General features: G+C 40.3%; 1 protein-coding gene across 5 annotated transcripts in view; it reads right to left on the bottom strand.

Moving 5' to 3' along the window:
• LOC128689610 (protein phosphatase 1 regulatory subunit 16A) overlaps positions 1 to 17763 on the bottom strand; it is a 232031-nt gene that overhangs the window by 123471 nt on the left and 90797 nt on the right. For all 5 annotated transcript variants that reach the window (XM_070087483.1, XM_070087481.1, XM_070087482.1 and 2 more), the window contains exon 6: positions 7391 to 7466. In XM_070087483.1, the coding sequence (XP_069943584.1) occupies positions 7391 to 7466 (76 nt within the window). The remainder of the gene's footprint in view (positions 1 to 7390; positions 7467 to 17763) is intronic.

Below are 17763 nucleotides of genomic sequence, written 5' to 3' on the forward strand. Positions count from 1 at the left end.
ATGTATGGTATGAATATAATGCAGAGAATCCGTAGCTTGGAAATTAGGAGGAGGTGTGGGATTACCAAAACTATTATCCAGAGAGCAGAGGAGGGGCTATTGAAATGGTTTGGACATGTAGAGAGGCTGGAACGAAATAGAATGACTTCGAGAGGATACAAATCTGTAGTGGAGGGAAGGCGGGGTAGGGGTCGGCCTAGGAAAGGTTGGAGGGAGGGGGTAAAGGAGGTTTTCTGTGAGAGGTGCTTGGACTTCCAGCAAGCGTGCATGAGCATGTTAGACAGAAGCGAATGGAGACAAATGGTTTTTAGGACTTTTACATGCTGTTGGAGTGTAAACAAGGTAACATTTATGAAGGGATTCAGGGAAATTGGCAGGCTGGACTTGAGTCCTGGAGATGGGAAGTACAGTGTCTGCACTCTGAAGGAGGGGTGTTAACCCTTTGACTGTCGAAGGGCCCAATCCTGAAGTGTCTCCTGGTGTCGCAAAATATTCGAAAAAAAAAAAAAATTATTTTTTCTTATGAAAATGTTAAGATTATTTTTCTGATTGTTTTAGTCCCCAAAAAAAAATTTTCCCATCAGTACTTACCGAGATATAGAGGCATGAAGTTTGCAGAAAATGAGCCGCGTATGGCAACAGCGGCGACTGCCGCTCACCCGGTAAACTTTAGTTTACTTGTATTTGAAGGTTTGTTGTTCTTTTCACTATTTCATTTTTTCACATAACTTATGTGGTCTGTGAGACCAAAGTAAGGTGCAATGTACATATATACACTCGTTGTATACAACACAATAAGCACACAAACATAATTATCAATATATTGTTTACAAAACTTGTTTACAAAAACAAACAATACAAAAAATTGTTTATTACTATTGCTCTATAATATATATACCAATATACAGTCACTGAACATACTCCTAGAAGTTCTGCAGCTTGTGGAACTCTGTGAAACATGGTGTCATACACAGTGGTGTTTTACACTCCTCACACATAAAACATGGTGTCATACACAGTGGTGTTTTACACTCCTCAAACATAAAACATGGTGTCATACACAGTGGTGTTTTACACTCTTACACATAAAACATGGTGTCATACACAGTGGTGTTTTACACTCTTACACATAAAACATGGTGTCATACACAGTGGTGTTTTACACTCCTCACACATAAAACATGGTGTCATACACAGTGGTGTTTTACACTCCTCACACATAAAACATGGTGTCATACACAGTGGTGTTTTACACTCTCACACATAAAACATGGTGTCATACACAGTGGTGTTTTACACTCTCACACACAAAATCAGTGTGTGTGCATTTTTGTTGAATTTTTTTTTTATGTGCAAAGACAAAACACCTCATCTGAGCAGCTTTCTTCAAAGTATTAGCAGGCAGTTGTGTTATGTAGTTATCCTAGGTAAATGGTCGTGAGTCATCAATCCTTCCTAATTTCCTTCATTCCTTTCCTACCTGGAGGCTACCTGGAGGGCATTCCACCTCTCTTCCTACATTCCTTCATCTGTCCTTCATTACTTTTTTCCTTCCTTTCATCTAGTCCTTCCTTCATTCCTGCCTTCCCTTCTTGCTTCTGGTTTCTATAATATATATACACATATATAGTCACTAGATACTTTCATAAAACTGCTATTATCACCCTTCAGCAAGCTTGTCTTGTGTGCGAGTGTGTGGCTTATAATTGTTTTGAGTCAGGAGTCGGCAGCTGTCAAAATGACATATTGTCTCATTAGTCACTCCCCCTACCGCCTGTCAAAACAATGGGGTCGGATGCTGCTTCCCCCTCCATTCTATCTAATTATCTTTCTCCCTCATTCTATCTCTTTCAATCTGTCTCTCTTTCTCTCTCTCTGTCTATCTCTGTCTCACAGGTACACATAAATACAACTATACATAGTGTAAATTACCTAGGATAACCCAAAAAATCCAGACAAAGTGCTATACTCTGCTTGAAGATGTGAGTAAACGTGATGATGACAGTCTTGTGGCTCTCTCTGAGAAAGAGCTAGACGGATAGACAGGGAGTTTGGCAGACAGACAAATGTTTGTTCGTCGTCATCTTCTTCTCCTCCTTCTCCTTCTCCTCCTTCTCCTTCTCCTTCTCCTTCTTCTCCTTCTCCTTCTCCTTCTCCTTCTCCTTCTCCTTCTTCTTCTTCTTCTCCTCCTCCTCCTTCTTCTCCTCCTCCTCTCTCCTCCTCCTCTCCTCCTCCTTCTCTCCTCCTCCTTCTCCTCCTCCTCCTCCTCCTCCTCCTCCTCCTCCTCCTCCTCCTCCTCCTCCTCCTCCTCCTCCTCCTCCTCCTCCTCCGACTCCTCCTCCTCCTCCTCCTCCTTCTCCTCCTCCTCCTCCTCCTCCTCCTCCTCCTCCTCCTCCTCCTCCTCCTCCTCCTCCTTCTCCTCCTCCTTCTCCTCCTCCTCCTCCTCCTCCTCCTCCTCCTCCTCCTCCTCCTCCTCCTCCTCCTCCTCCTCCTTCTCCTCCTCCTCCTCCTTCTCCTCCTCCTCCTCCTTCTCCTCCTCCTCCTCCTTCTCCTCCTCCTCCTCCTCCTCCTCCTCCTCCTCCTCCTCCTCCTCCTCCTCCTTCTCTCCTCCTCCTCCTCCTCCTCCTCCTCCTTCTCCTCCTCCTCCTTCTCCTCCTCCTTCTCCTCCTCCTTCTCCTCCTTCTCCTTCTTCTCCTCCTTCTCCTCCTCCTCCTCCTCCTCCTTCTCCTCCTCCTCCTTCTCCTCCTCCTCCTCCTTCTCCTCCTCCTCCTCCTCCTCCTCCTCCTCCTCCTCCTCCTTCTCCTCCTCCTCCTTCTCCTCCTCCTCCTTCTCCTCCTCCTCCTTCTCCTCCTCCTTCTCCTCCTTCTTCTCCTTCTCCTCCTTCTTCTCCTTCTCCTCCTCCTTCTCCTTCTCCTCCTGGCTCTTGACAGATGGACAGCTGCCCCCCTCCCTCCACCCTCGTTTACGCTCATCAAAGGTCAGCTCTTATCAGATGTTATCTCCCCTTATCTTGTCACTGTCATGGGGTGAACTGTTTTCATGCCTCAAGGGACCATATTATTACATATTATTATTATTAGGTATTATTATTATTCTTATTCTTATTCTTCTTATTCTTCTTCTTCTTCTTCCTCCTCCTTCCACCTTCCACCTTCCTCCTCCTCCCTCCCTCCTTCCTCCTCCTCCCTCCTTCTTCCTCCCTCCCTCCTTCCTCCTCCTCCCTCCCACCTCCTCCCTTGTTCCTCCTCCCTCCTTCCTCCTCCCTCCTTCTTCCTCCTCCCTCCTTCCTCCTCCTCCCTCCTTCCTCCTCCTCCCTCCTTCCTCCTCCTCCCTCCTTCCTTCCTCTTCCTCCTTCCTTCCTCCTCCTCTTCTTCCTCCTCCTCTTCTTCCTCCTCTTCTTCCTCCTCCTCTTCCTCCTCCTCCTCCATTGCTTTTGGTCTCAAACTCCTCGAAATCATGAAATTGATTTTCATTGACACTTCCATCTGTGTTAGAGCATCACTTGGGAAGAGAAGAGTCCCAGATTTGCAGGGAAGTCACATATTTCTTACCGCTAGACATGCTGAAAAAGGACGACTGAAATGGTATTCCCACAATGCACCACTGGCTCCCCGATTTTTTTTATATGGTGCACACTGACCATGGAGACCCATTCTCTCACATGTGGGCCTACCAGCTTTCTCCTGCTTGATTTGAAGCCGCTAGAATTTATGCGTATAGATACTGCTAGAATTTATGCGTATAGATACGTCAAACACGGTATCTCCTATGACGTACATATACGACCGCGACAGTCAAAGGGTTAATGTTGCAGTATTATAACTGTAGTGTAGGCATGCCTCTGGCAAGACAGTGATGGAGTGAATGATGATGAAAGTTTTTCTTTTTTGGGCCACCCTGCCTTGGTGGGAAACAGCCGATGTGTTAATAATAATAATGAAAACATACCTTTATTGGAGACTCTTGTTGGGATGAGAGTTTGTTTGGAGACAGGACTAAATATGTAAATATGACACGCTAATATCAACTCTACGGCTTATTTATCTAATATGACATAATGAATAATATTAATAACATAGAAACATGATATATACTTCTAGAGTATGTATCATGTTTCTGTGTGGTGGTGGTGCTGGGTTTATCAGGGCCACTGACAGCATAAGCTGGAGATCTCTCCAGGTCTCCAGGTAAATGGTGGCAGCAGCAGAGGCCACCACCACTATTCACATTGAAACAATGTTCGTGTAATTTATAAATAAGAAATATTTACGCTTACCTTGGAGGAGATGCTGGCACTGGTTGAGGGTGGTGGAAGATACGCAGGATGGTATATGTTGTCAGTGGCCCTATATACCTCCAACAACATTTAAGGAGTTTTGTGTCGTCCTTTTTCTATAGCTTAATCGCTTAACTTACTTGCTACACTGTTAATGCTACACTTTATCGCTGGCTGGCGCTATAGCCTTTATCAGATCCTGCTGCTTTAGTATCATACATGTAGAATCACTGAAGAAGACATATTCTCCCCTCTCTCTCAGCCCTTTACCAAAGGGCTGGCACTAAGAGCTTTCTTTGGGCCCACGGTGGCTTATTTCGCAGTCACAATCAATAAACAAGCACAAAAATTGTGAAATGTTTCAGATGAATGCTCACTCAACCAGTGACAGAGCCAGAGTGAAGCGGCATCCTGGCAGGTGGACATGCCTGATATGTGTGATTCCCGGGACAAGGTCCAAAATTTGAAGCCAAATTTTGCACAAAAAAGTGTCTGAAATCTGCAAAGTCCGATATTTGGTACGTGCAAAATCCAGGGTTCCACTGTATTGTTAATCATAATGTTTAGCTGGGCATTACTTGCTCTGCTCCCAAACATAATATACATAGAAGGTTTCATCAACATTAAATGAGAGTTTATCTCACAACATTATACACCTTTTGTGGTACCTCAATTCTCTCACTATTCCCACAGACTATTCATGATTGCTGTTATTGACAGTGTATCTGTACATCATGGTATAATTTATTTACTTTTTACAAATGTTAAGTACAACCCCCCAGTCCCAATCATAGGAAAATTCTGCTTATTTATATTATTCATATTGCTCAAACATTTGGGATGTACTGTATTCTACATATTGTTATTAGTTAAAATGCCACACTTTCTTATGTAGACTATCACCCAATAGATGTAGTAGATACATACAGTGAACTCTCACATACTGCGAGGGTTACCATCCTGAAATTAATGCTTTATGTCTACTTTATACAGTGACAGTCTAACAGTTAAGTTAATAGTTTGCTCACACTCCAGCAGCTTGCCTCCACTCATGCCTAACATGCTCACATATGCCTGCTGGATGTTCAAGCCCCTTGCACACAAAACCTCCTTCACCCCCTCCCTCCCTCCCTCTTTCCTATTCTAGGATGACCTCTACCTCACCTTCCCTCCAGTACAGATTTATACACCCTCCAAATCATCGTATATTATTCCATCCTCTCAAAATGACCAAACCACCTCAACAATCCCTCCTCAGCCCTCTGGATAATAATTTTTGTAACTCCACACCTCCTCCTAGTCTCCAAGCTATGAATTCTCTGCATAATATTTACACTACACATTGGTCATTTAAAGAGAATGGATCAAAGCAGAATGACTTGGAGAGTGTATAAACCTGCAGGGGAAGGAAGGCCGGGTAAGGGTCGTCCTCGACAAGGTTGGAGGGAGGAGGTAGAGGAGGTTTTGTGTGTGAGGGGCTTGGACTTCCAGCAAGCATGCATGAGCGTGTTAGATAGGAGTGCATGAACAAATGGTTTTTGGAACCTGACGAGCTGTTGGAGTGTGAGCAGGGTGATATTTAGTGAAGGGATTCAGGGAAACCAGTTATTTTTATATAGCAGGACTTGAGTACTGGAAATGGAAAGTACAATGCCTGCACTTTAAAGGAGGGGTTTGGGATATTGGCAGTTTGGAGGGATATGTTATATCTTTATACATGCTTATAAACTGTTGCATCTGGGTGCCTCTGCAAAGACAGTGATTATGTATGAGTGAGATGAATGTGTTGAATGATGAAAGTATTTTCTTTTTGGGTCACCCTGCTTCAGTGGGAGACGGCAGACTTGTTAAAAAAAAAAAATATTGCCCTCAGACACGACATCTCCAGTGCCTCCAACCTTCTCTTTGCTGCAACATTAACAACCAAAACTTCACACCCATATAAGAGTGCTGGTACCACTCTACTCTCATACATTTCCCTCTTTGCCTCCATGAATAATGTTCTTTGTATCCACAGATACCACAATGCACCACCCACCTTTTCCCCTTCATCAATTCTATGGTTCACCTCGTCTTTCATATACCCATCCACAGACAGGTCTATTCCCCAAACGTCTGAACACATTCACTTTCTCCAACCCTCCAATCTGATATAAAATCTTTCATTACCTAACTCATTTGTTATCCTTATCACCTTATTCTTATCTATGTTCATTTTCAACTTCCTTCTTTTACACACCCTCCCAAATTCGTCCACTAACCTTTGCAACTTCTCTTCAGATTTTCCCAAACGCACAGTGTAACTGTGGCCACTCCAATTTAGTATTAGATTCTTAATATTTTTAATTCCACATCTGACCTCTCCCCAACACCCAAGCATTCACTTCCTCTACAACCCAATCTATAAATATGTTAAACAACCAAGGTGACATAATGCATCCCTGTCTAAGACCTGCTTTCACTAGAAAGTAATCTCCCTCTCTCCTACATACCCTCACCTGAGCCTCACAATCCTCATAAAAACTCTTAACAGCAATCAGTAACCTACCACCTATTCAATTAATTATATTATTATTTATTATCACTTGCAATTTGAATTAATTTGATGTAGCATGGAGATTCCTGGTATCTTATGTGCCAACTGTGGTGATAGCCTTACAGGAGAGTAAACCTTACATTGTGACCTCTGATCATTCTGGTGTGATGACCAACTGTGAATGATACACAGTAATTGCTCAGTTTCACTTAATCTAGAATTCCACAATAGTTTTTCTTCACAAAAATACTAATTGTTTTCATTTACACTTGCATTCATTGATATCTCAGTAAAGTGACAACAAAACTTTCTGATAACTAATGTTTGAGTGGCAGCTCCATGGACAGTAGTTTGAAAAAGATGTTTGTGCTGACAATATTTTCTTTATTCTACACAAATTTTAGTTGTGTTCAATGTAATTTGCTGATAAAACTGATGTGTCTTACTCTATAGATACATTACCATCTTTCCATCCCTAACTTATCAATGTCTTATTTAAGAAACTTTTATGTTTGCACTGAGTACACAGTGCTCTATATGGAAGTGAAGACCCCCCAAAAAAAGCTTAACAAACTTACCATAGGGAGTCTCTTGGTTCTTAGTCCGAGCATGAAGGTTGGCACCATTCTGAACCAACAGCTCCAGAACATCAGGCTGGGGAATGAAAAAGTTGTAAAAATAATACAGGAATCAAACCAGAAGAATAAAAGTCACAATGCTATGGCAAAAACAATTTATAACTAACGCATGACTAGCTCCCGGCATTTTAGCCACCTTTGACAACACACATGGCTTATGGAAGAAGGTTTCTTCTCCACTTTACCATGGAGATGAAAGGAAATACATAATATAAGAACAAGAAATATTAAGAAAATAAAAGAAAATACAGATGGGTATGTATACACATACATGTACACAAATGTGTAGTATGAACTAAGTGTAAGTAGAAGTAGTAAGATGCACCTGCTATTTTGTGTGTTTATGAGACAGAAAGAAAAGACACCAGCAATCTTACCACTGTGTAAAACAATTACAGGTTCCATTTCACAATGATCTGGCAGGACAGTAATACCTCCATGCATGCATGCACAGGCAGGAATAACAGGAAAGGCACTGCAATGGATCAGAGAATACCTGACAGGAAGGAAACGAGTGATGGTACATGATGAGGTGTCAGAGTGGGCACCTGTGACGAGCAGGGTTCCTCAAGGGTCAGTCCTAGCACCAGTGCTGTTTCTGGTATAGTATGTGAAAGACATGGCAGAAGGAATAGATTCTGAGGTGTCGCTGTTTGCAGAAGTTGTGAAGCTAATGCGGAGAATTCAAAAGGATGAAGATCAGGTGAGACTACTAAGGGATCTTGTCCAGAACTGGCTCCTGAATTTAATCCCACCAAGTGCAAAGTCAAGAAGATTAGGGAGGGTCAAAGAAGACCACAGCCAGGGTACAAGCTAGGGGGATAAAGGCTGAAAACCCCACTCAAGGAAAAGGATCTTAGGATGAGTATCATACTGAGCACATCTCCTGAGGCACACATCAACCAAATAACTGCTGCAGCATATGGGTGCCTGGCAAATCTAAAAACAGAATTTTGCCACCTGAGTAAAGAGTCACTCAAGACTTTGTAGACCATGTATGTTAGGTCCATATTGGAGTATGGAGCACCAGTATGGAATCCACACGTGGTCAAACACATCAAGAAATTGGAGAAAGTGCAAAGGTGTGCAACAAGACTCAGGAAATCGTAATGACACGATTGCAAACAAACCATACCACGGGTGGGGTTTGATCCCGCGGTCAGAGAGTCTCTAACGTGACGGTCTGGAGTTTTGAGACTCTCTGACCGTGGGATCAAACCCCACTCATGGTATGGTTTGTGTGCAACAAGACTAGTCCTAGAGCTAAGGGGTATGTCTTATGAGGAGAGGTTAAGGGAAACCAACTTGACAACACTAGAGGACAGGAGGGATAGGAAGACATGATAATGACATAAAAAATACTGAGAGGAATTGACAAGATGAATAGGGACAGAATGTTTCAGAGATGGGACACAGCAACTAAGGGTCACAATTGGAAGTTGAAAACTCAGATGAGTCACATGGATGTTAGGAAGCATTCCTTCCTGTTATAGAATTCTCAGGAAGTGAAACAATCTGGAGAGTGATATAGTGGAGGCACAATCCATATATAACATTAAAAAGAGGTAAGATGAAGCTCATGGAATCAGGAGAGCGGACCTAGTAGCGACCAGCAAAGAGGCAGGGCCAGGAGCTGTGACTCGACCCCTGCAACCAAAAACAGAAGGGTACATACATACGCACATGCACACACACACACACACACATATATATATGTACACCTACCATCCGACTTACGACCTGCTCGACATACGACCATTCGACTTACGACCGTGTTTTGTATACCAAATTTCTGGGAAATAAACAACTGTTTGTGTTGTACACAGTGTTTATCCTAAACCTTACAGTATAAAATACAGTACCAACAGCATAAAAAGTAAAGTAAAAATGAAATACCAAAATAAGACAATAAAATAAAGTCATTACAAAAATGTGATGTTGATATTCAATAGTAAGGTTCAACTCAACTTACATCCATTTCGACCTACGACCGGTTGGTTGGAACCAAACTCGGTCGTAAGTTGGATGGTACCTGTATATATAATGTCCTAGTTAATAGCTTTGTAGACAGCAACCACCCAGGGAGGTACTACCGTCCTGCCAAGCGAGTGCAAAATGAAAACCTGTAATTGTTTTACATGGTGGGAGGATTGTGGGTGTCTTTTTTCTGTCTCATAAACATGCAAGATTTCAGGTATGTCTTGCTACTTCTACATACACTTAGGTCACACTACACATGCATGTACAAGCACAGCAGGTCCGCCATCACAAATCCGGCAATCAGTTATTCGGTTCCTTCAGTTATTCGGCACTAATTTTGGCTAGCATAATTTCAAATTTCCAGGGTCGCCACACCAACCTGCTGGTACTGTTTGGTGGCGCTACTTGCTGCATAAGTCATTCCAATTTCTTTTTCTCCATTTATTCTTTTAACCTGCTTACTTTTAGCCCTAGCCATGGTTTCAATGAATAAAAGAAATGCTTCTCATTATGTAAAGCACCTACACAGTACATTATCCATTAAAGATAAGGTGGCTTTGAAGCTACTGTCAGTTGCCATGAGCTCAGTCTCATGAAGCAGGAGAATATGCTTTATTATTACGCTAATATCAACATTACAGCTTATTTGCCTATCACAATCGATCTAATATGACATAAGAAACAATATAAATAACATAAAACATGTTAAATACCCCAGAATGAATAATATTTGGCATAATACCGAGCAGTTTGACGGAGGGATGAAGTGGATATGGTATACAAATACCATTCTCCTACTTCTGTCTTGGGGGCTTATATTAGAGAAAACAGAGTGTTGCACATGGCTAACTGTCATATACACTCATACTGCACCATAAACCTGAAACAAAAAAGTTATTTTCTCTCTATAGATTATCACACATAGCAGCTTATGTGTAGAGAACCTAGGATAACCTAAAAAAAAAGTCAACATGGCTTATTTTTAGAACCTGGCTTGGGTTAGCCATATATGATTTTTGGTAAATATTTGATTCCCAGCTAGGGTAGAAACATTACGCGTGTTTCTTTACACCTGTTGTCTATGTTTACCCATCAGTAAATGGGTACCTGGGTGTTAGCCGACTAGTGTGGGTGTTATCCTGGGGCACTGACCTAATTTTCTTGAAATACTCTGCATAACAAGCAGCTTTCTATACAGTAGTATGTCACTGATGTCAGTTAGGCCTGTATACCTTGTACATATACGAGTAGTAAATAAAGATATTCTTTCTTTCTTTCAACACACCGGCCATATCCCACCAAGTCAGGGTGGCCCAAAAAGAAAAACGAAAGTTTCTCTTTTAAATTTAGTAATTTATACGGAAGAAGGGGTTACTAGCCCCTTGCTCCTGGCATTTTAGTCGCCTCTTTCAACACGCATGGCTTACGGAGGAAGAATTCTGTTCCACTTCCCCATGGTGACAAGAGGAAATAAACAAGAACAAGAACTAGAAAGAAAATAGAAGAATACCCAGAGGGGTGTGTATATATATGCTTGTACATGTATGTGTAGTGTGACCAAAGTGCAAGTAGAAGTAGCAAGACATACCTGAAATCTTACATGTTTATGAGACAGACAAAAGACACCAGCAATCCTACCATCATGTAAAACAATTACAGGTTTTTGTTGTACACTCACTTGGCAGGACGGTAGTACCTTCCTGGGTGCTTGCTGTTCACAACCTACTACCTATTATTATTATTATTATTATTTTTTTTTTTTTTTTTTTTTCAACAAGTCGGCCGTCTCCCACCGAGGCAGGGTGACCCAAAAAAGAAAGAAAATCCCCAAAAAGAAAATACTTTCATCATCATTCAACACTTTCACCACACTCGCACATTATCACTGTTTTTGCAGAGGTGCTCAGAATACAACAGTCTAGAAGCATAAACATATAAAGATACACAACATATCCCTCCAAACTGCCAATATCCCAAACCCCTCCTTTAAAGTGCAGGCATTGTACTTCCCATTTCCAGGACTCAAGTCCGACTATATGAAAATAACCGGTTTCCCTGAATCCCTTCACTAAATATTACCCTGCTCACACTCCAACAGATCGTCAGGTCCCAAGTACCATTCGTCTCCATTCACTCCTATCTAACACGCTCACGCACGCTTGCTGGAAGTCCAAGCCCCTTACCCACAAAACCTCCTTTACCCCCTCTCTCCAACCCTTTCGAGGACGACCCCTACCCCGCCTTCCTTCCCCTATAGATTTATATGCTTTCCATGTCATTCTACTGTGATCCATTCTCTCTAAATGACCAAACCACCTCAACAACCCCTCTTCTGCCCTCTGACTAATACTTTTATTAACTCCACACCTTCTCCTAATTTCCACACTCCGAATTTTCTGCATAATATTTACACCACACATTGCCCTTAAACAGGACATCTCCGCTGCCTCCAACCGTCTCCTCGCTGCTGCATTTACCACCCAAGCTTCACACCCATATAAGAGTGTTGGTACTACTATACTTTCATACATTCCCTTCTTTGCCTCCATAGATATCGTTTTTTGACTCCACATATACCTCAACGCACCACTCACCTTTTTTCCCTCATCAATTCTATGATTAACCTCATCCTTCATAAATCCATCCGCCGACACGTCAACTCCCAAGTATCTGAAAACATTCACTTCTTCCATACTCCTCCTCCCCAATTTGATATCCAATTTTTCTTTATCTAAATCATTTGACACCCTCATCACCTTACTCTTTTCTATGTTCACTTTCAACTTTCTACCTTTACACACATTCCCAAACTCATCCACTAACCTTTGCAATTTTTCTTTAGAATCTCCCATAAGCACAGTATCATCAGCAAAAAGTAACTGTGTCAATTCCCATTTTGAATTTGATTCCCCATAATTTAATCCCACCCCTCTCCCAAACACCCTAGCAATTACTTCCTTTACAACCCCATCTATAAATATATTAAACAACCATGGTGACATTACACATCCCTGTCTAAGACCTACTTTTACCGGGAAGTAGTCTCCCTCTCTTCTACACACCCTAACCTGAGCCTCACTATCCTCATAAAAACTCTTTACAGCATTTAATAACTTACCACCTATTCCATATACTTGCAACATCTGCCACATTGCTCCTCTATCCACTCTATCATATGCCTTTTCTAAATCCATAAATGCAATAAAAACTTCCCTATCTTTATCTAAATACTGTTCACATATATGCTTCAATGTAAACACCTGATCTACACATCCCCTACCCACTCTAAAACCTCCTTGCTCATCCGCAATCCTACATTCTGTCTTACCTCTAATTCTTTCAATTATAACCCTACCGTACACTTTTCCTGGTATACTCAGTAAGCTTATTCCTCTATAATTTTTACAGTCTCTTTTGTCCCCTTTCCCTTTATATAAAGGGACTATACATGCTCTCTGCCAATCCCTAGGTACCTTCCCCTCTTTCATACATTTATTAAACAAAAGTACCAACCACTCCAACACTATATCCCCCCCTGCTTTTAACATTTCTGTCATGATCCCATCAGTTCCAGCTGCTTTACCCCCTTTCATTTTACGTAATGCCTCACGTACCTCCCCCACACTTACATTCTGCTCTTCTTCACTCCTAAAAGATGGTATACCTCCCTGACCAGTGCATGAAATTACTGCCTCTGTTTCTTCCTTAACATTTAAAAGTTCCTCAAAATATTCTCGCCATCTACCCAATACCTCCATCTCCCCATCTACTAACTCCCCTACTCTGTTTTTAACTGACAAATCCATATTTTCCCTAGGCTTTCTTAACTTGTTTAACTCACTCCAAAATTTTTTCTTATTTTCATTAAAATTTCTTGACAGTGCCTCTCCCACTCTATCATCTGCTCTCCTTTTGCACTCTCTCACCACTCTCTTTACCTTTCTTTTACTCTCCATATACTCTGCTCTTCTTATAACACTTCTGCTTTGTAAAAACCTCTCATAAGCTACCTTTTTCTCTTTTATCACACCCTTTACTTCATCATTCCACCAATCACTCCTCTTTCCTCCTGCCCCCACCCTCCTATAACCACAAACTTCTGCCCCACATTCTAATACTGCATTTTTAAAACTATTCCAACCCTCTTCAACCCCCCCACTACTCATCTTTGCACTAGCCCACCTTTCTGCCAATAGTCGCTTATATCTCACCCGAACTTCCTCCTCCCTTAGTTTATACACTTTCACCTCCCTCTTACTTGTTGTTGCCACCTTCCTCTTTTCCCATCTACCTCTTACTCTAACTGTAGCTACAACTAAATAATGATCCGATATATCAGTTGCCCCTCTATAAACATGTACATCCTGGAGCCTACCCATCAACCTTTTATCCACCAATACATAATCTAATAAACTACTTTCATTACGTGCTACATCATACCTTGTATATTTATTTATCCTCTTTTTCATAAAATATGTATTACTTATTACCAAATTTCTTTCTACACATAGCTCAATTAAAGGCTCCCCATTTACATTTACCCCTTGCACCCCAAATTTACCTACTACTCCCTCCATAACATTTTTACCCACTTTAGCATTAAAATCCCCAACCACCATTACTCTCACACTTGATTCAAAACTCCCCACGCATTCACTCAACATTTCCCAAAATCTCTCTCTCTCCTCTACACTTCTCTCTTCTCCAGGTGCATACACGCTTATTATAACCCACTTTTCACATCCAATCTTTATTTTACTCCACATAATCCTTGAATTAATACATTTATAGTCCCTCTTTTCCTGCCATAGCTTATCCTTCAACATTATTGCTACTCCTTCTTTAGCTCTAACTCTATTTGAAACCCCTGACCTAATCCCATTTATTCCTCTCCACTGAAACTCTCCCACCCCCTTCAGCTTTGTTTCACTTAAAGCCAGGACATCCAGCTTCTTCTCATTTATAACATCCACAATCATCTCTTTCTTATCATCTGCACAACATCCACGCACATTCAGACTTCCCACTTTGACAATTTTCTTCTTCTTATTCTTTTTAGTAATCTTTACAGGAAAAGGGGTTACTAGCCCATTGTTCCCGGCATTTTAGTTGACTTTTACAACACGCATGGCTTACGGAGGAAAGATTCTTATTCCACTTCCCCATGGATATAAAAGGAAAATTAATAAGACCAAGAACTATTAAGATAAAATCAAAGAAAACTCAGATGAGTGTGTATAAATAAATGTGTACATGTATGTGTAGTGTGACCTAAGTGTAAGTAGAAGTAGCAAGACATGCCTGTAATCTTGCATATTTATGAGACAGACAAAAGACATCAGCAATCCTACCATCATGTAAAACAATCACAGGCTTCGTTTTACACTCACTTGGCAGGACGGTAGTACCTCCCTGGGTTATCTTATTCAAACTTGGGCAATGCATGATGGAAAGATACTTCTTCACGTACACCAGAAATGAAAGAAATCAGACCATAAATAGCGTTGTTCACTTCTCAGCCATTAGCGGCCACTTAGCGGTATATTTTTGTATGGTTGTTATGGTTATATTCTCATTTTTTCAGTCTCATTTGATAGAATGAAAGATATATTACAGAAACAGATATGATTTTGATTGCTTTCATGATGAAAAGTACCTTGAAATTGCGCTCACAGTAGCGAAAACGTTCTATTCTTTAGCGAAGCTCATGAGTAAACAAATGACGTCAACGTCCAATACCTGTCCGCCTGCCAGTCCAATACGGAGTCAATAATGGCTTGACATTATTTATACAATTATTACAATAATGCAGCAGTCTGCATAACAGTAAATCTTCTATTTTTTTGTGAATAAAAATTCCAAATGAAAAGCAAGAGTAATATAAGAGGGGCCTGTAGCCGTGACTAATTAACAGAGAAAATGTTATTTTAGTGCCAGGATTGTCTGCATTGTTTATTCTGGACCCTATTTTGAAACTGGCATCTGTTGAAATTTGTGTGAAATCAGCCAAATTGCCAATTTCTGACCACTTCATTGGGTAGTTGAAATAAGTGAATGGGCGGTTTCTTGTACTCAGTTGACAGACTAGAAGTAAATAAGTAAGTTTATTCAGGTATACACAAATACAGTTACATAGATTATCATACATAGCAGTGTATGTATAGAGAACCTAGGATAACCCAGAAAAGTCAGACAATGTGACTTATTTCCAGTACCTGGCTTGGGCTTGCCATATATGATATTTGGTAAATATTTTTTTTTCTCGGTTGTTTGTTGGGCTATCTCATTGAAACTTGGGCAATGTATGATGGAAAAATGCTTCTTAACGTACAACAAAAATAAAAAAGACGGACAATAAATAAGGGAGTTAACTTCTCAGCCATTAGCCGCCTCTTTGCAGTATATTTTCGTATGGTTTTTATGGTTGTGTTCTCATTTTTTTGGACTCATTTGATAGAATGGAAGATATATTACAGAAATAGACATGATTTTGATTGCTTTCATGACGAAAAGTACCTTGAAATTGAGCTCAAAGTAGCGGAAATGTTTGATTTTTGCCGATGTTCAATGAACTGTGTAAGTCAAGTTGGCTAATTTTATTAAGTGTATTCTAACCTAACCACTCTGTAATTCGGCAACACCAGTAATCCGGCACACTACAGGTCCCAATGATGCCGGATTTGTGATGGAGGACCTGTATATACATATATGGAAATATAAACACATATGTAGTATAATGTGATCCTTTATTGACAACGTTTCGCCCACACAGTGGGCTTTTTCAAGTCACAAACAGATCTGTTTGTGACTTGAAAAAGCCCACTGTGTGGGCGAAACGTTGTCAATAAAGGATCACATTATACTGCATGTGTGTTTATATTTCCATTGTGTCGGTATTTTATACCATTTATTTCCATATATATATATATATACAGTGGTCCCTCGTTTTTCGTAATTAATCCATTCCTGGAGCCGTTACTATAAACGAAATTTACAATTTACGAATCAATTTTCCCCATAAGAAATAATGTAAATACAATTAATCCGTTCCTGACACCCAGAAGTATTAAAACAAAAAAATTTTTACATGAAATACACATGTAAGTAAGTTTATTCAGGTATACACAAATACAGTTACATAGATTATCATACATAGCAGTGTATGTATAGAGAACCTAGGATAACCCAGAAAAGTCAGACAATGTGACTTATTTCCAGTACCTGGCTTGGGCTTGCCATATATGATATTTGGTAAATATTTTTTTTTCTCGGTTGTTTGTTGGGCTATCTCATTGAAACTTGGGCAATGTATGATGGAAAAATGCTTCTTAACGTACAACAAAAATAAAAAAGACGGACAATAAATAAGGGAGTTAACTTCTCAGCCATTAGCCGCCTCTTTGCAGTATATTTTCGTATGGTTTTTATGGTTGTGTTCTCATTTTTTTGGACTCATTTGATAGAATGGAAGATATATTACAGAAATAGACATGATTTTGATTGCTTTCATGACGAAAAGTACCTTGAAATTGAGCTCAAAGTAGCGGAAATGTTTGATTTTTGCCGATGTTCAATTTATTTATTTATTTTTATTTATTTATTTATTATAAATTTGTGCACACATACAGAGGTACAAAAAAATACAGATAAGAGCAGTATGCCAAAGCCACTTATACTATGCATAGCATTACGGGCTGGCTTAAAATTAACTTAAGATTAACTAAGCAATGATGAAGTCAGTGATAAAACATTAATGTAAACAGATTACTATAAAGCACAAGTGAGTATTACAAAGACAGGTCATATGAAGGATTCTGTTAGGTAGTGTATTTAAAAAATAATAAAGTTAGATTGGGTTTTAGGTTTAACATTTATGTGATATAATTGTGAGAAACATTTAAGATATACAATTTATAAGGTTCAGTTATTCAGTATTTATTTGGTTTTGGGTGAGTAAGTGATCTTTGAGTAGAGACTTGAATTTATAAACAGGTAGTGTTTCTTTTATATTTACAGGTAATGAATTCCAGATTTTAGGGCCTTTTATGTGCATTGAGTTTTTGCATAGTGTGAGATGAACACGAGGAACATCAAAGAGTGATCTGTGCCTTGTGTTATGGTCATGTGTTCTGTTGAGGTTGGCAAGGAGATGTTTGAGGGGAGGGTTAATATCAGAGTTAAGTGTTCTATGTATGTAATAGGTGCAGTAATAAGTATGGATGTTTTGTATGGTGAGTAGGTTTAGTGTATTGAATATTGGTGGAGTGTGCTGCCTGTAGTGAGAATTTGTTATCATTCTAACTGCAGCCTTTTGTTGGGTAATTAGTGGTCTG

The sequence above is a fragment of the Cherax quadricarinatus genome, chromosome 22, assembly GCF_038502225.1.
Source record: "Cherax quadricarinatus isolate ZL_2023a chromosome 22, ASM3850222v1, whole genome shotgun sequence".
Taxonomy (NCBI): domain Eukaryota; kingdom Metazoa; phylum Arthropoda; class Malacostraca; order Decapoda; family Parastacidae; genus Cherax; species Cherax quadricarinatus.